General features: G+C 40.8%; 1 protein-coding gene across 1 annotated transcript; it reads right to left on the reverse strand.

The window, feature by feature from the left end:
- Positions 1 to 3,566: 3,566 nt before the first annotated feature.
- Positions 3,567 to 26,197, reverse strand: LOC145158354 (uncharacterized). The gene is made up of 6 exons (XM_079077263.1): positions 25,923 to 26,197; positions 5,127 to 5,424; positions 4,571 to 5,052; positions 4,222 to 4,246; positions 4,102 to 4,177; positions 3,567 to 4,033 (listed from the first exon to the last, which is right to left on the reverse strand). The coding sequence occupies exons 1-6, from the start codon at positions 26,195 to 26,197 to the stop codon at positions 3,567 to 3,569; spliced, it is 1,623 nt and encodes a 540-aa protein (XP_078933389.1).
- Positions 26,198 to 26,669: the final 472 nt, after the last annotated feature.

The raw sequence follows: 26,669 nt of genomic DNA on the forward strand, positions 1-26,669 counted from the left end.
GAAACTTTATCCACTAAGTCAGTGTGGAAGAGTAGATATGGAAGTATGAGCTTTGATATGAAAGGATTAATCTCTAAATGAAAGAAATGACATTTTTCCAGTGGTCACGAAGTGGTGAATGGTAGCCACAACATGGTGAAGTCTAAAATCATGACTGCCTTGACGTGGCATTGTCACGGCATGGCCAAAGAGGACTGATGTGAAATATTTAATGCACTAGTTTTCTTATTTATAATTCCTAATTTATCGCATCTAAACCACACCTTACAGGCAGTGAACCCGATCGAGTATAATATAGCTTTGATAAGCAAGGGTGTCGAACACAAGAGAAACGGTAGTGAATTAATTTAAAATATTTGATTATAGGTTACAAAACATACGAAAGGAATAAAGAAATGTTTATTAGATCTTAAACGAATAACTAATAGCAATTCTCGATAAACTGACAGGACGACAAATCTCTTCAGGTACTTTGGTTTAGACAAATTACACCTTAAAAGCATAGACAATTGCATACACAAATTCTTTTATTCATGTTCACCGATTTCTAAAATGATTAGATTCACATTCGCTATTACTAATCCTTTAGCAAACATGTCAATTCAAACAGTGATCAATTGGTTAAACTAACATGCTTCCTAGTGTTTAGTTCGTATCAAGCAAGACTTGTAATAATAGTTAATCAAATTACTAATTCAATTAACCTCTTGTTGATGGTTCTTCACACAAGGCTCACACATTAACTTACTTATTTCCTAGTTAAACCTAGTTTCATGTTCGCTATTCCTAGGCATATAATCTTGATGGTCATCAAAATCATAAGAGACAAGCAATCAAGCAGATGTTCATACAACTCAATATACTTAACAATTAACAGAAAATAATTGTCATTAACACATAAGGATCTTTTAACAAGCTTGGCAAGATAAATTAAACATAAACAAACAATCCAATATAGCAATTAATCCAATATTCAAGGTTTTATTTAATCATAAACTCAAAACAAATGGTTTTGATACCAAAATCAGAAAGTAAAGAAACATAATAGTATCACAGCGGAATGCTAAGCATGGTCACATTAACAAACCACATGATTACCGACACGAATATTCTCTCTAATCCTTCCGATTTTCGCTCCTGTCAGCTTAACGGCCTTCCGGCCACCTTCTAGACCCTCAAAACGGCAAAATATATGTTACTCGTCGACTAAGGATCGATGGTAGTCGGAATCCCCCTTCTGGTTGGCCGGTATTCTCTATTTATAACTTTTAGAACCGACCTATGTACGCTGGGCGTACAAAGAATTCTATCGCGATTAAAAGTCTGGACACCTGCCCTAGTACGCTGGGCGTAAGTTAATCTACGTTGGACGTAGTCCTCATTTTAGCATTACGCTTGGCGTACATAATATTACGCTGGGCGTAATGGCTTCATTCAACAATTTTCTTTCTTTTTGCTTCTAAGCCCGAATTTCGCTCCAATCTTTTCTTTTCCACTCTATCGACAACTAATAGCTGTAAATTATAATTCAAAGCATTATAAGTAACTTTTAGTTCTAAATAAGAATAATAAAGGCTAAAATATTAAGATATAATATATAAAAATATGTATAAAAATACACATATCAAGGACCACGACATGGCAACGTCCTTCATGATTGACTGTTTAACCTTATTGTCCCATGACGTGGCCAAAGAAGGCCACGACGTTGTAACGTCCCAAAAATAATGACATAAAATTTTCATTTCTAAATAAATAAATCTCTAATACCTATCATTTCCATAAAACCATGGTAATTAATATTTAGCAAACTACTATCGAATCATAGTAAATCATAGAATGTGGAAACATGTAGTGTGTGCCCTACAACCATCCCAAGCTCTTTCATTTGTAAACCGAAGTACCTGAAACATTAACTGAAAATCGTAAGAACAAAGCTTAATGAGTTCCCCAAGATACCACATACCATACATAAATAAATCACATATTGGGCCCCCGCCCTCCATCGGGCCTCGCCCGGTCTCGAGTCCCACTCGGCCTCGGGCCCCGCCCGGCATCGAGCCTTGCTCGGATTACAAATTTATCATTCACCAGGCCCCGCCTGAAATTGGGCCCCATCCAATACACACATAATCATATAACAATATAATCATATAAACATATAAACTACTAGCACATACAATAATCACAAAGACTATAGCATACCATACAGTCATCGAGCCCCGCTCGGCATCGGGCCTCGCCCGATAAGCATTAAAACAGGTGATATGCGCATATTTAGTTATATATTTTGCATAAAATCTTAATACTTTTTGGTTATTTTATCGCAATTATGGAACAAAAGGTGCTTAATCACGTTTAAATTGTATTTTCAGCTAAAAGACATGCTCGGGAGCGAAAGGGATCGGGATTAGCATTTGGGAGCTCGGAAATGGATGAAAGAAGAAAAAGAGTAAAAAACAAGAAGAACATGGCAAGTCAATACCCCGACTCGACGAGTCGGATCGAATGTTCTCGAAGCCATAAAAGTCCTTGCCGTACACGGATTTTTAATGAGGGACTCGCCGAGTCGATACCTGGACTCGACGAGTCAACCCTGTTTTCAAAAATCTATAAATATAAGACAAATTCCCGAATTGAGGCTCTCTCTGGAAACCCTTGGAGGTTAAGCTGCGATTGAAGTTGCTGCTGGAACCCTAGAAACTCGAAGATCAAGTCTAAGCTTTCGATTTTTGGAAGATTGAAGGCAATTCAAGTGTATTCTTACTTAAACCTTTGATTGAATCATGTTTAAACTTATGAATTTTGTTTTTTAGTTTATTGTTACTGCAATTATGAACTAAAACCATTGTCTTCTGTTTAGGGTAGATGATTTTTTGAATATGGATTGATTTTATGGTTAGGATTAATTTAATTTGGTGATATTGTTTTGTTAAGCTTGTTAAAGAACCTTATGTGTTAATTACAACTATTTTTAGTTAATTGTCCAACATATTAAGTTGCATGAACATCTCTTAATTGCTAAAATCGTATGATTTATGTGAAAACATAGTTATATGCCTAGGAATAGCGAACGTGAAACTAGGGTTAAGTAGAAAATAGATAAATTAATGTGTGAGCTTGTGTGACGAACCATCAACAAGAGGTTAATTGAACGACCAATTTAATTAACCATTACAAGTCTTAATTAACCCAAATTAATAAACTAGGGAACTCATTAATTTAGACAACTGGCCACTGCTTGAATTAGGGCCCGTTTGATAGTTGTTGACTGAGAAAGTGCTGACTGGAAAAGGTCTGTCTGGGTAAGAAATTCTGACTGAGTAAGAAATTATGTTGTTTGATTGTACATCTGAATGAATGTGCTGAGTGATGAAAAATGACCATTTTACCCTTCTGTTATATATAGTGATGGAGTAAGTTGCTGAATAATTATGAAAACATACATATTGTCATACAAAATGTAAATTACACACAAATAAAAAATGTCATACAAAATGAAAATTAAACATAAATCATTTAATATCCAAATAAAAACATAATGAAATTTAAAATAACATAATAATTTAACGTAAAGTAGGTGAAAGTAGGCGATTTGCAATCTGATCACGCAAAACACGCATATATTCAACGGCTTCTGGACCCCATTCTATGCCTTGTATGTTTTCTCTATCAATCCCCCCACCTTGGACGTCAGGAGTAACCATAGTGTCCTCCTCAAAATTTCTAAACAAGTCATCTTCTATATTGTATTTCCTTATAAAATTATGGACCGCGACACAAGCAATGACTATGTCTCTTTGCACTGTAAAAGGATAAGGAGCCATTTGTTTTAAGATTTGGAATCTCGCCTTCAATACACCATAAGCACGCTCAATAACATTTCTAAGTTGTGCATGGGCATGATTGAACCTTTCTTCTCTAGTTAAAGGTGTGCCTCTTTGAAAATCGGCTAACCAATACCTAGTATTGCGGTATGGAGCCATAAACCCACGAGTGTTTGTATATGCGGCATCACAAAGGTAATACTTATCTGCAAATGAATGTGACACATATTATATAAAGAAGATAGATAATAAAAGTTATATAAATATTACAAACCCGGTGGAGGAAATGGAAATCCAGAAGTCGAATTGAATGCAACTTCTTTCAAAACTCTTGAATCATGTGCTATACCCTCCCATCCAGCCAATAAAACACAAGTAAAAGAAAAGCTAGAACTTCACCATCAGAAACCATACTTGACCTGTTACAAACAATTAGGTAACATGTTAAAGTAAAAAAAAAATCATGCACCAAAAGTCATATTTAATATCCAATAACATCCAAAAGTCATAAAACAAAAAACTAGTAAATAACAAAAGTCATATTCAATATCCAATAACAGCCAAAAGTCATGCAAATAACATCATCCAAAGTAACATCCAAAAAAGTATCAAACATAGGATCCAAAAGTCATGCAACAAAAAACTAATAACCAAACTTTTCTACCTGCACCCATCAAAGGTAACCATACTTCCTACCCGCACCCATCACCCACGACTCACAACTAGTATGCGAAAGTCGTAACCAAACTTTCCTAACATCGGCACTTTCACCAAATAGCAAAAGAGCGGTTTTGTGTCTTTCATCTTCTTCTCCCCATTCCATTTTGTTTAATTTCTCCATACACGCATCAACATCCTTATCCATTTCACTTTTTTCAATTCTTTCAATTTTTTCCACCAACGACCTTGCAAGTTTGACAATCTTCTCTTCAACTTCTAATGCCCTTGCATCTCTTTTTTTTCCACCAACTTTTTTGTTTCCACCAACTATCGTATTTTTTGAACGCCCCGAAGATTCTTCACTTGCACCTACGTGTTGTGTTGAGGTTTCCATTGGAACATCATCATCAAAATCATAGGCACTAAACTCCTCTACAGGACGAGGGAGTGTAGATGATGGCCCCCAACTTTGAAAGCCGGTTGAGGTCGACCCTTCAAATAGTTGGGTGCAAAGATCAGGAAACAGCAGGGGTTTAGTTTTCAATGACAACACGAACTTGTTCAACTGTTTACAATTTTTAAAAATATTAGTATTTTTTATAAAAATAACTATAATAGTATTTGTTATAAAAATATTACCTTCCCCTCTTCTTTCCATTGTTCATCAGTGAGGTTAAATTTATTTTTTATAGGGTCATATATATTGCCGGTTTTGTTTTTCAGTTTCACCCAAGCAACATACTTTGATTTGTAGTAGTCAAAGTGGTTTCTCATTTGCTTTTGATCAACCTCTTTACCGTGTTCGTTCATCAATTTTTCGCGTACTATCTTCCATGAACTAGCCTTAAGCCCAGAACCCTCACGACCATTAGTGGTTAATTCATGGATACATGCATCAAGAAAAGTTTTGTCCTCACTTTCGTTCCAAACCAACATCCTAAAACATAAATAACAAGCTAACATAAATATCTAAACATAAAACAATTTTCTACCAATGAGATCAACATAATCCTAAATAGTAATAGCTACAATAAACTGGTAGCAATATACTTTGCAAAATGTTCCAGTTATAGCAATTGCTACAATTAGGTAGAATTTATAACGTAAATTGCTGTGATAAACAAATTAATGGAAATAGTTTGCTATCTATTGCATTGAACCCTATAGGGAATAATCTGTTGTTGTTGTTGCAGCTAGGATATATATCAAATTTGACATATATTTTTCTGAACTAATTTGGGTATTAGGAATTCCATTTGCTTAGTAATTCCATCAGGCACAATTAGATTATCTATCATTTGCCAATAAGTTGGCATAAAAAAACCATTAGCTTGAACTAGTTGATAAATTAAATCCCTACAAATTAGACGGAAAAAAAATCAGTTACCTTCATAGCCAAATGAGGATTAGGGGCTGTAACCTAACATTAATTCAATTAAAGCATTATCATTCAAGTATTTAGAGGGGACCGACCCATTAATTCAATTAGCAACAGCAATCATCGGCCAAGAAGATGGAGTTTTGACTAAATAAAGTCAAAATCGAATTCGATTTGAACAGAGGAGGGCAAGAACGAACCTGTGTGACGGACGTAAGGGGAAGAACAGATCGGCGATTGGGATGCCGACGTGAACAGATGTGGCTGCCGTTTTTCTTTTAGGTCACGAAGGAGAATAATATATCGGGGGTAGTGAGGTCCTTTTTGCCAGTCAGATGGGTTTTGGAAGCTGACAAACTCAGCCAATTGAGCCAGACATGCTGACCGATTCAGCCCACATCAAACATATTCTTGTCTGACCGAGTCAGCTGATATCGCTGACTCAGACCGGTCAGACGGTTTCAAACAGCCCCTTAATCTGTTTTCTAAGGACTAGTAATAGCGAATGTGAACCTAATCACCTTAATCGGTAGCCAAAGAAAAATTAATCTGATGCGTTTACCTTAAAATCAACCATAGGATCAAATGGTTCTAACCTAAACAGAAGTCCTCTTTATCATTGAATTTAGTTGTATTTTAATTGCTTAGCTGTTAACTGTTTTTTTAAGTGTTAGTTGAATATTTAAGTTTCTAGTCTTGCAAAACTAGAGAAAACCTTCTTTTAATTACTTGCTTTTTAGTTAGATAATCCTAGTAATTAGTCTTATAATTTCCGTTCCATGTATTCAATACCCTGCTTACTTAAACTATACCACTAATTGACAGGTACACTGCCTCTTGTGTGTCTAATTTATATTTTAGAAAGTAGGATAAAACTAGTTAGTTTCACACACATCAAGTTTTTGGCGCCGTTGCTGGGGATCGAACCCGGGTCACCCGGGTGACAAGAGGGAATACTTACCACTATACTACAACGACCAACATGCATTATACTCATCAGGCCCCACCCGACATACATAGCAGCACATAACATATGCAAGGGTCACACAGACTCCTAGCATCCTAGCATAATAATAAGGGCTTGCATTGGTGCCTTCGACCCGCTAAACACAGTGAGGAAACTCACTTCGCATTGCTGAATCCCGCGAATAAATCTTTGGCTACTGGCTGACGGATCCACGAACTATCAAAATCAAAACAACACTCAATCAACATTTGTGTCCCAAACCATATTCATAAATCCATTACTAGGGTAAATGACCAATTTACCCCTCACCTAGTTTGGACCAAGACTTAGGCCCAAACTAAATAATCCACAAGGCCTAAATACCAAGAACCACCCAAGGCCCAATCCATGGCCTAATTCTCCAAATTGGGCTTAATCCATTGTAGGCCTTCTCAAAATAATTATCAACCCAAAACTTGATGTCCCAACAGGGCCTAAGACAACTAAGCCCAAAAGATGGCCCAAACCGAAGACACGTGAAAAATACCTCCTGACTGAGTACGCAGGGCGTACCCAGCTGTACGCTAAGCCTACATGTTGTTTGGCTTGTACTCTGTGCGTACAGACTTGTACACCCAACGTACTCCTCCATTAAGCCAAAATTGACATTAAGCTCTTAATGCTTAAGTCCAAAAGTCCAACCCACAGATCTATTTCTTAATGAACATCCAGAACCATAAAGTCACTGACTTGGTGACTTTGCATTCCCCACGAAGACCCATCCTCAAAATATAGCATTCTACTATCATGAAAAGGACCCAAACCTATGCATGGATGGATTTAAACCCTAAAGGTGCCAACTTTATGGACCTTGAACCTCAGAAACACCAAGAGGGGAAACTCGAAGCTCCCGGAGTGGTACCAAACCACTAGATCTCATCCTTGGGGCAAAAAAGGGACCAAAACTCAAATAACATAGATCTAAGACAACAATGAACAAGATTAAAGCTTTTTACCTCAAACAAGCTAGAAATGAAGCACATAATCAAGATCCACAAGATCTTCCTTGATCCATAACCTTGCACCAAACTCCATCTTCTTGAAATTGACCTAAAAACACCAAAATGCACATAATTAGCTCAAAAACACCACCATGGTGGCTAAGGGATGATTTCTAGGGTTTTGGGGACTTGAAGGCTAGTAAAGAGGCCAACTAAAAAGACTTAATGAGATTATATAGGGTACAACACCCAAATTAGGGTTTTCACTTAACCCTTCGTACGCCCCGCGTACTCCTCGTATGCCCAACGTACGAGGTCTCACACCCCGATCAAACCCTCACAATACGCTAAGCGTACACCGCATTACGCCCAATGTATTTCCCTTCACACCAGTATGCCGCGCGTACTCCCTAGGTACGTCTCGCATACTAGGGTTTCCTCTTAAACCCTTAAGCACTCCGAAGTCCATAACTTCTTTGTTATAATTTCGATTTCGACGATCCATATATCCACGAAAAGGTAACGAGAAGCTTTACACTTAAATCGACTTGTACCTACCCTAAAATATCCCGAACAAAAATCCAAGTTACATAAAAGCCTGAGCTGACATATTACCAAAATACCTCTTTAGATCCAAAGCACAAATCGAATACCCGGGTCATCCAAATTACATCATCCACCCCCAAATGAGTCCAAATATCAATTCTTCAAGGGTCTTGAGGCTACTATTACCCAATACTTGATCACCACCCTGAAATGGGAAACAATTCGAAACAGGGCGTTACAGACATGGCGTTGACTTTGACTAAGATTAACTGTTGACTTTTTGACCAGTTTGACTTAGGATCAAACTTGAAGGATTTGGGTCGTTGACTAAGATTCTACCATGTTTTGGTGCTAGTAGGTTCGTGGGAGCAATCAGTGCAGAAAGGGAGTGCATCACAGTGTTTTTGGATTCTTCGATTAAGGGGAGTTTTTCCTCACTATACCTGTGGGTCGAAGGCACCAATGTCGGCCCACTAGATTTGGTTATGTATCCTTGTGTATAGGATGTTGTTGGATTGTAGTAAGATGTTAGATATGTATCCTTACTTCTTAGGATGAACCAATAGTAGTATGCTGGTTAGAGTACCAGTAGGCTAGTTCTCGTCTGGTGGAATGCTCTAGGGGCTGTATGTAGCCATGTAGGATAACCTGAGAACTCTTGATCTAGGCTTTCTTGCCTTTTCCTTTTTTGGTTGTGGCTCTAGATTAGGATCATCTATTCATGTGGCTATCTCACCTTTGGTTACTTATGGGTATCCATTCCATAGAGATTTGTCGGTAGCGGCGCAATGTGCTGTAAGGGGTCTAGTAGGCAGTAGTGAGTCGTATGATTGGTAATTACTTGTATTTATGTGCCTACGTGATTTCTTGATTGTTTATATGTAGACATATTGTGGAGGATGAGGTTGAGGCGGTCCTAGTGTGTGTTGTAGTCCAAGATACCAACTACAGGCTGGTTGTAAGTCGTAGGCTCGGGTGGAGCGGTTAGGTTGAGGCAACAGGCCAACAAACCCAATATGCATGTTGTATATATTTTTTTGTTGTGTGGGGTATTTTGGGGGAACTTACTAAGCTTCATGCTTACCTAACTCTTATCGTTTTTAGGTATCATTGTGTTGGATAAGGTGTCTAAGTCCATAACTATTTCTGGTATGTACTTGACCCGACCCGGCATGGTCCATTTGGGTTGCATGGCACCATGCAATTGGATAGACTAAATGAGAGAAATAACACTTGTGGTTTATTAATATATTATAAGTTCTAATATATTAATAATATTATTTAATTAGTTTGATCAAAAAATTAATTTAGAATTAATTAAGTGATCAAAAGATAACTAATTAAATATATGGGTTGATTATGTAAATCACCCATAACTTATATAGTGGGCTAAGAGGCTCCATGGATAATCAAGTTGGGTTAAACCCATTGGATGCTCCATGGAGGCTCCATGGGAGTTATAAACCCATGGGTCATGGAAATGAAGAGTCATGGAAATGAAGAGTCATGACACAACACTATATAAAGCTCATGTTTCTCCTAAAATCGGTAAGCAATGCATTCTTGAGGGCTAGAGCCGATTTTAGAGTGTTATACTTTCTCTCCAAGTTTACTCCATAGCATTTGGTGTTGTGTGAAGCATTTGAGGCATCACACTTGGGGTGCTAGGCTAACAAGGTTTCAAGGATCAAAATCAACAACAAGGTATGTAGTTCTATCTTTCATTCATATTAAAATTGTTCCCCATGTATGCTAGATAGAATCATAACCTTGGAAATCAACTTTGCATGAAAATTAGACAAACATAGATCCAAGGTTATTAGGGTTACATGTACACTTAGGAAGTGTTAGAATGCTCAAAACCCATCAGTGGTATCAGAGCCTAGGCTTGTTTGTTTGTTATTCGTGCACTCGACGAGTAGGAACCTCAGAATGCAGATTTTCAACTTTTGTTGCTGGAAATGGACTAGAAACATTACCCTAAACTGTTTTGGTGTTTTAAAACTTGTTTTAGTTGGTGTAATGGTTATGCTAATCCATTTACAATAACAATTATCAAAAAGTACAAGTTTTTTTTAAGTGTAATTTATGATTCTTGAAAGTGTTCATATTCATGCTCTCGAACTTATGAAGATTAGATGATCATAGGAATTGTTTGTAACCTTCTTGGTATTTTAATTCATGATCATAATGTGTTTTAATGGAGTCCATAACTTGTCCTCAAGTTATGGAAAACCAAGAGTCACACTTGAATTATAACCATTAAAAGAACACAAGAGTTATGAAAATAAAGAGTCTTCATTTTAATACTCTAATAAAATTCATAAGTTATGAGAAATGAAAAGTTTTGAAAGTTTACAAAAACTTGCCCTCAAGTTTTGGAACAAGTAAAGTCATATTAAAAACTTTAGTTCCAACCCTTAGAATTTAAAAAAAAAAGTTAAAATTCAAACCTTATACTTTATATTATAAGTTAATAATATATATATATATATATATATATATATATATATATATATATATATATATATATATATGTATAAGATCAAGTCGTCTTACCGCTAGTACGCCTCATTCACGAAGCCGGTCTATAAGGGGGTATAAGGGTGTTGCCTATAAAATGGCAACTTAATGGGTGTCCACTCTCACCCACCGCTTCCTTGACTGGTGGAGGGTCGTTAGCCGAACGGGTAGGACAATGACTTATAAAATCTCATTAAAAGTATGATGAATATTATAAAGTAACTAAATGTTTTATTAAATTCCCAATCTTAGTTACTTTAGAAAAAAAATGTGAATAAGGTGCTGATCCATGAAATTACACTTTGCACCTTGTTTAAGTCGTTGGTGGAGCCTGTGTGGTTTACCGGCACACTAACTTGGACTTAACAAGGGAGGCAAAGGGTGATCCTCGGTATCCCAGTCACAAAACATGAAGGGCACACTCGAGATTGAAACATGCCATTGAAAAGTTCAATGAATCTCAAAGAATCTAGGAATTTCTAAAAAACCAAATAAAACCAAATAATTTATATTTCGTTTTCGTGGTGGAAATTGGTGAATCGTCATTCACCTACCTTTCAAATATGTTATAACTTGGATTACGGCATCCCTCTTCTAGGTTATAATATATTGTGATTGGATCCTAGCCTTAATATTACATTTGGGTGTTTTGTTAAGGACTATCCCTATATCTAAACTAAACAACAAGATGTCTTCCAACAATGCTACTCCTGGCTCAAACCCTGCTGGCTCCTTCTCTCTCATGAACCTTTGTGGGAGAGTCATCTTTGATGGATCCAACTTTACTGACTGGATCAGAAACATCAGGATGGTCACTTGTTACGAGAACAAGGAACATGTTCTCGACAAGGAGCTTAAGGTGCCTGAGCCAACTGCTACTCCTGAGGAGTTTGCTGAATATGAGGCACATAAAAGGGATGTTACAAAAGTGGCATGCATCATGATGGCCACTATGACATCCGAGCTCCAAAAGTCCTATGAGGACTACTATCCTTTTGAGATGCACCAGGATTTGATGGACCGCTACCATCAGAGTGCTCGTCAAGAGCGATATGAAATCATCTCCTCTATGATCACAACCCGAATGAAAGATGGTGAACCCATCACAAGCCACATGCAGAAAATGCAAAGGTATGTGGACCGATTGATGAAGTTGAATGTGAACTTCCCTGAGGAGTTAGCAATAGATATTATTTTGCACTCCTTACCTTCGTGTTATGATCAATTCCGCATGACATACTACATGAACAAGGAGGAAGTTACACTTAGCAAACTTTAAGGACTCCTAAAGACCGCAGAACCAGGTCTTAAAGGTAAGTCGGTTGTGACCACTCCTACTACTACTCCAAACTCAGCACCTGTCCTGGCAATCGGGAAAGGTAGAGGGAAGAAGAGGAAGAACCCTTCGAAGGGTACCAAGGGTAAGACTCTTGATGGCTCCTCTTCTAGCGGAACCAAGAAAGGTTTCGTTACACCTTCTTCTGATCCCAAAGAGGCTGAATGCTTCTACTGCCACGAAAAGGCACACTGGAAGTGTAACTGTCCAAAGTACCAGCAAGATTTGAAGGATGGGAAAGTAAAACCCAACCATGCAGGTATTTACACTATTTCATCTAATAATTCACTCCATTCTAACTCTTGGGTCCTTGATACCGGTTGCGGTATTCATATTTGTTCTGAATTGCAGGGACTAAGAAGAAGTGAGAATGTGGAGCATGGAAAGATAAACTTGATCATGGGAAATAGGAAAGTTTCACCTGTCACCAAGATTGGAGTTTATACTTTGTTGCTTAGTAGTGGATTTACTTTAGATTTGAATAAATGTTGTTATTCGCCAGAAATGGCAAGAAATGTTATTTCCTTTCATGCTTTGTACAAACAAGGTTTTACCTTTTCCTTTGATAATGAAAATGGCGGAATAAATGCTTTCTTTAATAATGTGTTTTATTTTAAAGCATTACCTTGTGATGGTGTGTATGAAGCTGTGTCTGTTGTAGATAATTTAGGAAATAATGTGTTGTGTATTGATTCTACTAATGATAATAACTTGGATAAAGCATCATTATGGCATTGTCATCTTGGACATATAAGCAAGAAACGCATAGGCCAACTCCAAAAGGGTGGAGTTTTGGAATCATTTGACCTAAAGCCAGATGATAATTGCGAATCATGCTTACTTGGAAAAATGACAAAGTCACCCTTCACAGGTTCTTGTGAGAGGGGTGAAGGTTTGTTGGATCTTATACACACGGATTTGTGTGGACCCTTCAAACATGAGGGATGCTAATCGTTATTATGTGACTTTTACAGATGATTATAGTAGATATGGGTATGTCTACTTAATCAAGCATAAGTCAGAGACTTTTGAAAGGTTTAAAGAGTTTAAACAGGAAGTCGAGAATCAATTGGGCAGGAACATTAAGATGCTTCGATCCGATCGTGGTGGTGAGTATCTTAGTACTGAGTTCCTCGACTATCTAAGGGAATGTGGGGTAGTCTCACAATTGACACCTCCCAGGACACCACAGTTGAATGGTGTAGCGGAGAGGCGTAATCGAACCTTGTTGGACATGGTTCGTTCCATGATGAGTCGAGCTACGCTACCAATCTCATTTTGGGGGTATGCCTTAGAGACTGCCACCCATATCCTTAATCTAGTCCCTACAAAGAAGGTTGCCAAAACACCTCACGAGATGTGGACTGGAAAAGTTCCTAGTCTAGCCCACATCAAGGTTTGGGGTTGCGAGGCTTTCGTGAGACGCGAGACTCATGACAAGATCGAACCTCGAAGTGAGAGGTGTATTTTCATCGGCTACCCACAAAAATCCTTTGGTTACCTCTTCTACAGACCTAGTGAGAATGTGGTCTTTGTAGCAAGGAGGGCTGTCTTTCGAGAGAGAGAGTTCATAAGCCAAGGAAACAGTGGGAGGCAAATTGACCTTGAAGAAATTCAAGAGTCAAGTGGTGAAAGAACCTCAAACCCTAGCAGTCAACTTGAGGAGGAAACTCCTGTTGATACAATTGACGAATCCGTACCTCTGAGGCATTCCACAAAGGTTAGGAATGCACCTGAGCACTACTATGGTTTCCATATTACTGCGGAAGGTGAGACACTTATCAGTGATGAGACATTGGTAAGTCTGGATGAACCTAGCAGCTATGCGGAAGCCATGGCAGGCCCCGAGTCTGCTAAATGGAAAGAGGCAATGGATAGCGAGATACAATCCATGTATGACAATCAGGTCTGGGACTTGGTTGACAATGTACCAGGTCGTAAGACAGTTGGGTGCAAGTGGATCTTCAAGAAGAAGACCGACATGGATGGTAATGTACACACTTATAAGGCACGACTGGTTGCAATGGGCTTTTCTCAAACTCCAGGAGTTGATTATGATGAGACCTTTTCACCAGTGGCCAAGATTAAGTCTATTAGAGTAGTGTTAGCCATAGCTGCATTTCATGACTATGAAATATGGCAAATGGATGTCAAAACCGCTTTCCTTAATGGGAAGTTGGCTGAGGATGTTTACATGAACCAGCCAGAGGGTTTTGTCAGCACAGAGTACCCTAATAGAGTGTGTAAGCTTGAGAAATCCATCTATGGATTAAAGCAAGCACCTCGCAGATGGAATCTTTGCTTTGATGAGAAAGTCAAAGAGTTTGGCTTTTCGAGGAGTGAAGATGAATCTTGTGTATATGTAAAGGCTAGTGGGAGTATAGTTAGCTTTTTGGTATTGTATGTGGATGACATACTACTCATAGGAAATGACATCCCAACCCTCCAGGAAGTTAAGTCCTGGCTTGGGAAGTGTTTCGCTATGAAGGACCTTGGAGAAGCTGCCTATATTCTAGGGATAAGGATTCTGAGAGACCGGAGTAAAAGACTAATTGGGCTTAGTCAGATTACATACTTGGAGAAGGTGCTGAAGAGATTCAGCATGCAAGATTTAAAGAAAGGAGAGTTACCCATCCAGAGTAACACTAGACTGAGTAAGACTCAGAGTTCGAGTACAGAGGTTGAGATAGCAGAAATGAGTCGAGTACCTTATGCTTCTGCAGTAGGCTCGATCATGTATGCTATGACCTGCACTCGTCCTGATGTAGCCTTTGCTTTGAGCATGGTTAGCAGGTATCAGGGGAACCCTGGTAAGGCTCACTAGACATCAGTAAAGAATATTCTCAAGTACCTGCGGAGGACTAAGGACTGGGTCCTTACCCTTGGTGGGAGTGATGACTTGAGAGTTGTAGGGTATAATGATGCTAGCTTCCAGACTGATAGGGATAATTTCCGCTCTCAGTCGGGATAGGTCTTTACCTTAAATGGAGGAGCAATCTCTTGGAAAAGTTCCAAGCAGGAGACAGTGGCTGATTCTACTTGTGAATCAGAGTATATAGCGGCAAGTGAGGCAGCAAAGGAGGCTATATGGCTAAAGAACTTCATTGGAGACCTTGGAGTTGTACCAGCTATTAAAGAGCCAATGGAGATTTTCTGTGATAGTGAAAGTGCAGTTTCCTTAGCAAAGGAACCAAGGGATCACGGGAGATCCAGACACATTGACAGAAAATACCATTTCATCAGACATCGTATAGAAGAAGGACTCCTCGTGGCAAAGAGGGTATCATCGGATGAGAACCCGGCAGATCCCCTCACGAAGGGACTGGGTAGGGTTAAGCATCTCCAACATGCTAGGAGCATAGGGCTGAAGGATGATATTAGTTTTAGTAGTTAGATAATTTCTGAAATATGTAAAGTGTAATTGACATTTGATGATGAATAAAAGATGTGTTTATTTATGGGTAAAGTGTTGCTATCTCTTGTCAATCATTTACTATTATTTCTTTTGCATGTTTTGACTTCCCGAATATTTATGTTGTGTTTTTACATATTATTCAAATTATCCACAGTCAGTCATACGTTGGAAGTAGATATGAAGTAAGATTGTCATGAGTTGGTTGTAGAGGTCTAAGATGTTGGACATAGCCTCAACACTCATGAGTGCTCATAAGTTCTGAGTATTGGATTCAACCCACGCTCGCTGGTATCACTTCATGGAATTCATCTCGAGTGATCGCGAGACGGTAATATCATATAAGTCTTCAAACCTAGAGATATGACTTGTTAACTATGAGTTAGTTATGCATTGATCGTGCGAAAACGCATTGGTAACTCGATGTTATAAAACGTGCGTTTGTGTGTAATTTAACAAGTAGTAGAACGAGCATATGAGTCGAAGTTTATCTGTTCCTTCTTGGATTAGAAGCTGATATCTGGGCCCCTCGATGATTTTGTTTTGACCCATGTACCGGGCCCGGTCAGAATATGTCAAACAAATCGGAAATCGGGAAACAAACTGTTGGACAATAAGCAAGACATTGTTCCATGTATTTGTCCGGCTGATATCTAGAACAGAGGATTATATGATCACTTATCTGAAATGGCGTACCATCATCTTCTCAGTTCCGAGAAACCTTGAAAAGAGCTACGATTGCCGATCGGTTCCTGAAGTCATACTTGCAGAAATAGTTATTAGACTTATCCAAGTGGGAGACTGTTGGATAAGGTGTCTAAGTCCATAACTATTTCTGGTATGTACTTGACCCGACCCGGCATGGTCCATTTGGGTTGCATGGCACCATGCAATTGGATAGACTAAATGAGAGAAATAACACTTGTGGTTTATTAATATATTATAAGTTCTAATATATTAATAATATTATTTAATTAGTTTGATCAAAAAATTAATTTAGAATTAATTAAGTGATCAAAAGATAATTAATTAAATATATGGGTTGATTATGTAAATCACCCATAACTTATATAGTGGGCTAAGAGGCTCCATGGATAATCAAGTTGGGTTAAACCCATTGGATGCTCCATGGAGGCTCCATGGGAGTTATAAACCCATGGGTCATGGAAATGAAGAGTCATGACACAACACTATATAAAGCTCATGTTTCTCCCAAAATCGGTAAGCAATGCATTCTTGAGGGCTAGAGCCGATTTTAGAGTGTTATACTTTCTCTCCAAGTTTACTCCATAGCATTTGGTGTTGTGTGAAGCATTTGAGGCATCACACTTGGGGTGCTAGGCTAACAAGGTTTCAAGGATCAAAATCAACAACAAGGTATGTAGTTCTATCTTTCATTCATGTTAAAATTGTTCCCCATGTATGCTAGATAGAATCATAACCTTGGAAATCAACTTTGCATGCAAATTAGACAAACATAGATCCAAGGTTATTAGGGTTACATGTACACTTAGGAAGTGTTAGTATGCTCAAAACCCATCACATTGGTGATCATAGGAAGGTGAAGGCATGACTACACACATTCATCAACATCAATGAAGATTACACGTTTACTCTAATACTCTAATTTTATAAGTTTTTACTTGGAACAAATGGTTTTCTTAATATGGATTTTAATATTATGGAGTTTTACGTTAACAAAAAAAATGAAAATTTTGGTTGTGAAAACGGGAAGTTACAAGTTGGTATCAGACCCCTAGTTTGAGCGATTTGGAGGAACACTTGTGTGAATCCAAACTAAAACTAGGATCCAATAATTTTCACAAAACGTTTTTGAAAAAGAAATTTATAATAAAAGGGTTGGGTTAGGGACATAGGCTCGGTCTTTTGTCATGTTCTTGTTTGATTGTTTACTTGGGATCGGGAACGTGAACCTTTAACTTAACTTTGGTTTTTACAGGAAGATGTGGTGTGTACAGTCAGCCAGAGCCCAGACAGAAGAGTGATTCCCAAAATACCCATACTTGTTATATGTGATGAATTTGAATTTGTTGAGATGTGAACTGTTAGAAAAGCATGCTAGTCGATAAGTTAAGGTTCTTAGTAATGTCTGATTCCAGTGATGCCTTATGGTATCGGGAATTGCTTGATATATGCTATTTGATTGTGTGATTGTTAAGTGCATGTTGTATAGTTGTATACATACAGGACTATATAGCCTTAGAATGATTGACTTAACCTAATTTCCTGTTCCTTGTTTGGTTGTAGGCATAGGGTAGAGTCAATTTGTAGCATCCCATTTTTCAAGAAGCTTCAAATCCATCCCACGGATTTTAAGTATGTCATTTTTGGCCCTTGGTTTAGAAGGAAGTGGAAAAATGAGGCCCTAGTGGCAAAATGGAAGTTTTGGGGTTGAAGTAGTATGCCAGGCGTACATGTGGTACGCTAAGTGTACTAAGGCACGACCTAGTACGGTGGGCGTACACATGTGTACGCTGGACGTACGTGTGCCAGGATGGAACGCTAACTTTTAGGGTTTATGGAGTATTTAAACACCTTATTGACCATTTCCTCTCATCTCATTCAACCTCCACACCTCCTTTAGCTGTCTTGAGAGAACCCTAGCCTTCTAGTGATCATTCTTGAGCTTTTAAGTGTGTTCTTGTGCCTTTAAGAAGAAGTTTGTGCATCAAGGAGCCAAGGAGGGAAGATTTGGCTTGTAGATCTTGGTTCATCATCTGTTTTGGGAGCTCCAGAAGGTATCAAGTTGTTACCTCTGTGCCTATTTTTTCTAGATCTATCCTTGGTAGTTTATTTGCACTCTTTTGTCCCATAAAGTCCCATTATAATGTATGGTTCATTTTGGACGATTTGAGCTATCCTTTTAGACTCTAGAATGGGTCCTAAGGCATAAAAATGAAGTCCCTTGGGCTAGTTGGGTCCCTAGTTATTGGTAGGAGGTCTTAATGGATTAAGACCATGTATTGAGCCCTTTTCAGTCGACCAAAGTCTTAAAGTTTGAGACTTTATGGTCCTAGAGCACATTTGAGCATTAGATCTGAAGTTTAAGCTTAAGTGCTTAACCTATTAAGCATGTATAAAAGTTTTAAGATCTGCGAGGTTATGCCCCCCGTAAATCCAGTACGCCCAGCGCACTGGGTCAACCACCCCGATGGTGGTCAACTTCAACAGAGTACGCCCAACGTACAGAGGAGTACGCCCCGCGTACTTCCTCTGTTGGGCTTTTGTTATTTGGGCTTCGGGTTTTGGGTTGTTTTTGGACTAGTTGGGTTTGGGCCTTGATAGACTCTCTAAATAATTGGATTTGGGCCAAGTTTTGATAATGGATCTTGGAATTAGGCCCAATTAGGGAGTTGGGCCTAATTTTTCAAATTGGGCCAATAATGGGCCTTATATATGAGGACTTTTAGATCATAATTGGTATTGGGCCTTGGCCCAAATTAGAGAAAAGACAAAATGGACTACATGGACCCCTTAGTCAGGATTGATAGCCCATATGTTGACTCAACATTCGTTATTTTGGATAGTTCGGGATTTTCGGTGAGACAACACTTCGGGAGTTGATACTTCAGTTGAGACCGACATTGCGAGGTGTGTTATCCTCACTATATCAACATGGTCTAAGGCACCAATGTCGGCCCTTTCTCGGATTGTATACTGGTATTTAGGATGGTATTATGCTTAGTGGCCTGGGTTAGGTCGGTATCCTGGTATATAGGATGATGCTATGTTAGTGACCGGTTAGTTCAGTATCCTGGTTATAGGATGTTGCTATGCTATATGATCTGTTAGATCGGTTTGTTTGTCTATAGACTGTTATGTGATTATATTTTATATATGCACATGGTTATTTGATTAGGGGTTGGGTTGAGGCGGTCCTGCTTTGTGCTGAAGGCCAACATACTCAGGGCGTACCGAATAGACTACAGGCCCAGGAGGGCACATAGTCAGGCCGAAGGCCCGACGAGCGGTCCGGATAGGCTGAAGGCCCCGAGAGGGTGGTCCAGACGTGCCGAGGCTCGGAGAGTGGGCCAGATAGACCGAAGGCCCGGTGTGGGCAGTCTAGTCAGACTGTAGACTCAGAGAGTGGACCAGGTGGACTGAAGGCCCGGTACGGGCGGACCAGTTACACTGTAGACTAGAGATGCATGGCCGTTCTATGATTGTTATATGATATGGTATTGTTTGTATGAGGTTGGTATTTTGGGGGTAACTCACTAAGCCTTCGATCTTACATCTATCGATTATTGTTTTAGGTACATCGGATGACCGCGGGAAGGCAATGACATGACCGTTCACTTCCTCGATTTATGATTATGATTTCTGGGAACTCTGATATAAACCTATTTTGGAAACCTTTTTGTAATAACTATTGGTATTTGAAATGTTTTTAAAAATTTTAAATTTGGCATGATTTTTATGGGTGTTACAAGTTGGTATCAGAGCCTTGGTTTGAGTGAATTGGAGGAACACTCGTGTGAATCCAGTCTCAAATCAAGGAAAAGAGTTTCAAAATGATTTTCAAATGGTTTTCAAAATAATAATGGAGGGTGCAAGTGTACGATCAGCCGGAGCCTGTAAGTAGACCCCAAAATACCATACAATTATTTGATATTGTGATCAAGGTTCTAAAAAGCTCGCCATGGCGCGCCATGGATCCAAGGCTTGCACCTGCCTCCAAGCTTTACCAAAACGCCGCCTTAACTCGTATATGTGTATAAAAATGAATAATAGTTGAAAATACATATAAAAATATTAATTATATAGAAAATTGCCGCCTTAAGTCACGCCTTACAAACGTCGTGGCTCACCAAGGCTCGGAAAAGCTTGAGGCTTGACATTGCCGCCAAGTCACGCCTTACGTTATTTAGAACCTTGATTGTGATATGTTAGAACAACATGCTAGTACTAGGCTAGGGATCTTCAGGAATTGAATGATAGAATTGCCTGATTACATGATGCCTGCTAGCCTAGGGTTTCCTTTATATGAGATTGACATCATTATTGTAGTTGCTTAGTGTATGCATCAAGATTATACATAATTAAGATCTTATAGCCTGCGAATGTTTGATTTGGCCGTATGTTCTGTTCTTGTTTGATTAGGGGCGTAGGGTAGGATCGGATTTTCGAAAGTCTATAGGGTCTAGCGTTATGTATGGCTAGCATACGCTAGTGTTACAGGGTTGGTGGAAGTTTCATGGATGAGTGGGTTGTGAGAGGCCGGGATGCCAGTTATGAGATGTTTAGCATTCCTTTAGGAGTGAGGATTGAGCGCTCGTTATGTTTGTATATTGTTAGGGCATTGTGATGTACTTGAGACAAATATAGGTAGGTGTGGAAGGTAGTATGGGCCCGTACTACTGAAAGCACGGGACCCATACGCGTAGCAAGGAAGTCACAACCCCTAGGGTTTAGTTAGAAGCTGGTCCCCTGTTATTACGTGGATTATTTGATATCTTCTTGGTATGTTTTCAGAATGGTGGTTACAAGACGCTTTGTGACTGGATCCGGGTCAGGATCAGGATCAGGAAATGGAGGCCAGGAGGGGCCAGCAGCACCCGAGACTGTGGTGCAGATGGGGACAGAGGAGCTAGATGCCAAGATTCGAGAGATATTGCATTATGAGGTTGCCGCTATGTTCCGGGCACAACTACGAGAGATGTTTGGGTCTATTAAGACCGCCATGGTCGAGTATTTCGCCTAGCGCTACGTAGCCCTTGCGGAGACGGCTGCCGCTGTAGCTGCGTCGTCTGTAACAACGGCAGCAGGAGGAGGAGCTAGTCGGGGCTTCCAGTACCGGGACTTCGATAACATGAAGCCCCTAACTTTCAATGGGATTGAGGACCTTATCATAGCCATGAGGTGGCTATCATACATCGAGGGGTGTTTTTTCACATGTTCTTGCCCGACTGACCAGAAGGTCAGGTGTGCCCTGAACATGTTGAGGTTCATGGCGAAGGATTGGTAGAGGTTGATGACAGGGTCTTATTTGGATGAGTGGAGAGCTGCAGTTTCTTGGGATCAGTTTAGGGAGATGTTCCGCTCCCGCTACATTCCACGGGTCAAGCGTGAGCGGCTAGCTCAGGAGTTCTTAGATTTTAGACAGGGCACAGAGTCAGTGACGGAGATCACCCGTATGTTCACTGAGAGGGTGATGTTTTGCCTAGAGTTTGCTTCCGAGCAGGCTCAGATGACACGATATTTGAGCATGCTCAGGACTGACATTAGACAGTTCGTTGCTACCCAGCGATGTGATACGTTGCTGGATTTACAAGAGGCCGCTAGACGGCGTGAGCTGGAGATTGAGTTACAGTTGCGAGAGCAGAGGCAGGCCTCAGTGCAGTCACAACCGATGCCAAAGCGGTCCAAGACCGTTGATTCTAGGGTTGGAGGTCAGAGCGGCCGCACTTGTGAGAAGTGCGGGAAGGGTCATACCAGAGTTTACAAGTCCGGGGGTGCGTGCCGCAAGTGCGGAAAGGAGGGGCACTATGCGAGGGATTGTCGCCAGTTGGCCCCGGTTCAGGACGTGAGGATTTGTTATCACTGCCATCAGGTTGGTCATGTGAAGGCCAACTGTCCACAACTTGCTACACTGAGGACTACTGTCGTGGGTCAGGGTAGAGCAGAGCCTCCGAAGGCTCAGGGACGTGCCTTCCAGCTTACGACAAAGGAGGCCAGGACAGCGCCAGATATGGCTGTGAGTACGTTTCCATCTTGTATCTTACTGTTATGATTATATTGTGAATTTTTCCACCACTTTCTGCATGAGACATTAGAACATAGGAGGGTCAGAGGAGTTTAGTATCGAGGGGTTGTAGACGGTTGGTATCCAGGGGTGTTGGAGAATGGGAAGTTAGGTTTTAGGATCACCATTCTAGGACTAGTAGCCATGCATCAGAGATATAGGAGTGTTCAGTTGGGATTCAGTCTCTTTTGAAGTTCAGTTGATCCATGTTGGGAAGGTTGTTCTGTGAAGGTTGTTCACTTTAGGATCAATCGATCCATAGTTAAGGATGATAATACCTAGTAGGGACGGTTGAGTTATGTTTCGGTTTTGCCGCCAGTAGGTAGTAGTTAGTGTCCCAAGTGGGGGAGAATTGAAAATTCTCAGATGGAGCATCAGTCATTGAGGTTATGTTAGCTGCTAGGGTACAATAGTGCATTCAACATGAGTGTGCGGGTTATTTAGCGTATATGGTAGATACACGGGTCAGGGTACAGACCACAGTTTTCCGAGAGGGTGGACGATCGACATGAGGCCTAGGGATAGGCCAGGGTTATAGTCCACAGAATGGATCAGGAGTTCGAAGCCCCAAGTGGGTGAGAACAGGCTGCATGGGAGAGAGAGCACCAGGAGGGTGTGGCCAAGGGTAATGCTCAATAGTTTAGAGCGGTCCGAATAGACTGAAGGCTGATGGGGCTTACCAGTCAGGCCGAAGGCTCGGAGAACGGTCCAGACAGGCTGAAGGCCCAGAGAGGCGGTCCAGACATGCTGAAGGTTCGGAGAACGGTCCAGACAGGATGAAGGCCCAGAGAGGTTGTCCAGACATGCTAAAGGTTCTGAGAGTGGTCCAGATAGGATGAAGGCCTGGTGAAGCGGTCCAATCATGCTGCAGACTCTGTATGTGTTTGTAGATCTATGTGTGGGTATTGAGTAGGCTGCTATGATATAGCAATCAGTAGGTTTGTCCCCAGGTATTGGGCATGCTGCTGGAGTAGGCTGAAGACTCCGGTGTATTTCTGGTTTGATCGGAAGTTATTATTAGAGATGGGATGGAGTACAGAGGATCGTGATGATCACATCAGTTAGGAGTGTCTCCGAGGATTCATCTTCTTGGATCGGGTAATACTCCAGTTGGGGACTGGGAGCAGATCTGAATGGGTATTCATCATCTTTAGGAAGGCTTGGGATTACAATGTCCTGTCATGCAGGTTCTGTGAACCGATTTAGATCTTTCTCCTGATGGTATATGGCGACACATTATGTGGGTAGGGTTGAGGAAGTCCTGCTCTATGTAGTAAGCCAAGATACCCAGTGTAGGCCGACTGAAAGTCGTAGGCATGGAGGCTCAAGGGGAGTGGTAGGGTTGAGGCGGTAGGCCAACAAACCATGAGAATTTCAACTTGATGGTTGAATTGATTCGACAGGTTGGTATTCCAATCTAGGATATTCCATCTCGAGGATGACCAGACCTTATGATCAATTGGACTCGACATATTGGTATTCCAACCCGAAGGGGTGATATGGGCTAGTTATGAGTGTCGTACTGGTTGGACGGTAGTGGTAGATATGTTGTTGGTGGTAATCGCTTGCGGGACTGTATTCTATGGAAGTGGTGGGCGACGAGGAGCGACATGGTAGATTATCGTCGATATTATGTGGACATCTTATCCTGATGGTCTATTAGATGGCATGTTGTGCTTGATCGGGCTGAGGCGGTCCTGCTCTATGCAGTAGGCCAAGATACCCGGTGCGGGCCAACGGTAAGTCGTAGGCACAGGGGTTCAACAAAATGTAATCCCTGGTTCTATTTTCGGGGAGGAACCTTAGGATCCCAGGGCTGAGTAGTCCGTTAGTAGTAATGGGAAGAGATTTAGCGATATTTAGTATGAGTGGTCTGTCAGGGAGTCAGACCGAATTCAAGTTTCCATATTGCGGGTTTTAGGTGGAGTAGGGTAGCGTGCCGCAAGGGATTATGGATTCGTCTTCTCTAGAAGGAAAAGACTTCCATTGGGTTTAATCTCCTTCGAAAGTCGTCGGATATCACGATTATGGAGGTGCCCCTCATAATGTCGGGTTACCGGGGATGGTAAGGAATGATAACGAGGACGAAATCGAATTTAAGTGGGGGAGAGTTGTAATATCCCATTTTTCAAGAAGCTTCAAATCCATCCCATGGATTTTAAGTATGCCATTTTGGCCCTTGGTTTGGAAGGAAGTGGAAAAAGTAGGCCCTAGTGGCAAAATGGAAGTTTTGGGTTGAAGTAGTACGTCGGGCGTACATGTGGTACGCTAAGCGTACTTGGGCACGTCCTAGTATGTTGGGCGTACATGTGCCAGGATGGAACCCTAAATTTTAGGGTTTGTGGAGTATTTAAACACCTTATGGACCATTTCCTCTCATCTCATTCAGCCTCCACACCTCCTTTAGCCGTCTTGAGAGAACCCTAGTCTTCTAGTGATCATTCTTAAGCTTTTAAGTGTGTTCTTGTGCCTTTAAGAAGAAGCTTGTGCATCAAGGAGCCAAGGAGGGAATATTTGGCTTGTAGATCTTGGTTCATCATCTGTTTTGGGAGCTCCAGAAGGTATCAAGTTGTTACCTTTGTGCCTATTTCTTCTAGATATATCCTTGGTAGTTTATTTGCACTCTTTTGTCGCATAAAGTCCCATTATAATGCATGGTTCGTTTTGGACGATTTGAGCTGTCCTTTCAGACTCTAGAATGGGTCCTAAGGCATAAAAATGAAGTCCCTTGGGCTAGTTAGGTTCCTATGTAACACCCCGTTTAATTAATAAATAAATATACGAAATTAATGAATGAATTGTAGCCCTAAAACTAATAATTATATAGCCAGGTGTTGGTTTCGGGAAGCCAAATTCCATAAGTTGGATTATTCGGGGGTCAAAGTATAAATTTGGGATTTATTTTGTAAAGATTCTAGAAGACAGGGGGATGTTTGGTAAGTATTAGACCTAATATGAAAGGATTTATGAAAACAAGGGCTAAAGAGTTAATTATGGACTTCATTTGAAAATAATTGTAGAGGGAGGGGCCACCTAGTAATTTACGGGACTTAATTTGTAATGGATGTACATGGATGGGGTTAAAAGGGTAAAATATGGGCTAACTTTGAAAGAAAATGTGAAGGGAGGGACTAATTGTGACATTATGGTAAAATGCTTAAGGGCATCGGGTATTTAGTGAACAAACCCTAACCCTAATCGACCATTTGCAGCCGCATCCCTCCACCCTTATGTCTCCCACCGGCAGCCACCTCCTTCTTCACTTCCGGTAGCAACCACCATCAAAGAAGCCCTCCTCAGCCACCCCTTTTTGGAATCACCGAGTCCGACAGCCCAGCCCGCTTCCTGCCTTGTCAACAAACGCCGTAGAACCAGCAGAAACGCCGCCGCTGCATTCCTTCCTTTGTCGACGAAGACTGCCCCTTGGTTGTCGGGGCCGTGGGCAGTTAAAGGACGTGAGCTGTTGCTATTTCCGTTCACCAGTCGGAGTCATAACCTCCTTTCCCTCCCCGTTCTTCTTCTGTTACGTTGTCACAGGTCCGCCGCTACCACCTGTGCAATGTGTTGTTGCTCCGGTAACCGTTTGCCACCCGAGAGGCGGTCGAGTTTGTGTCTCACGTGGGTTCATGGGTGCTGTTGTTTCATATTCGTGTGGTGTGTTGCTGCTTGACGGGAAACCAAGAGAAACCACCGCCACCACCGTGAGGTGGTGGCTGTCATCGCCAAAACCTTCACTGCCGCCACCATGAGCCACTAGGTGGGTGGCTGGAGTGTATACTACTATTTGAAGTGTATGTTGCATGGGTTTTGTATGGCTAGAAAATGAAGAACAGCCACCACCACCACGCGCCACCACCGGCCGCCACAGGGTGGCTGTGTGTGTGTGTGTGTGTGTGTTTATTGTGTTTAGTGTGTTTAGTTTGGAATTAAAGCCTTGTAAAATGTAATCAGAAAGTGGATTACTGAAAAGAAAACTAAAACCACCAACGTAGGGTGGTGGCTGCGGCTACCGGTCGCCGCGTCGGGTGGCGGTGTGCCTTGTTTGGTTTGTGACTCGTTTGGATGTTTGGATAAAGGGACTAATAAACCCTAATGGGCCCAATGGAACCCTAATGGGCCCAATAAAGCCCTAAATGGCCTAAAAGCCCAAACATGAGACTAATGGGCCGAATGAACCTTAATTGATCAAGAGACCTACCTATTGGGCCTATTGGGATAAGATGGGGTTAGAAACCCTAATTAGGGTTTAGAAAACCCTAATATTGCATTTATGG

This window comes from Lactuca virosa, chromosome 2, assembly GCF_052849685.1.
Source record: "Lactuca virosa cultivar CGN04683 chromosome 2, Lactuca_virosa_CGN04683_v6, whole genome shotgun sequence".
Classification (NCBI taxonomy): Eukaryota; Viridiplantae; Streptophyta; class Magnoliopsida; order Asterales; family Asteraceae; genus Lactuca; species Lactuca virosa.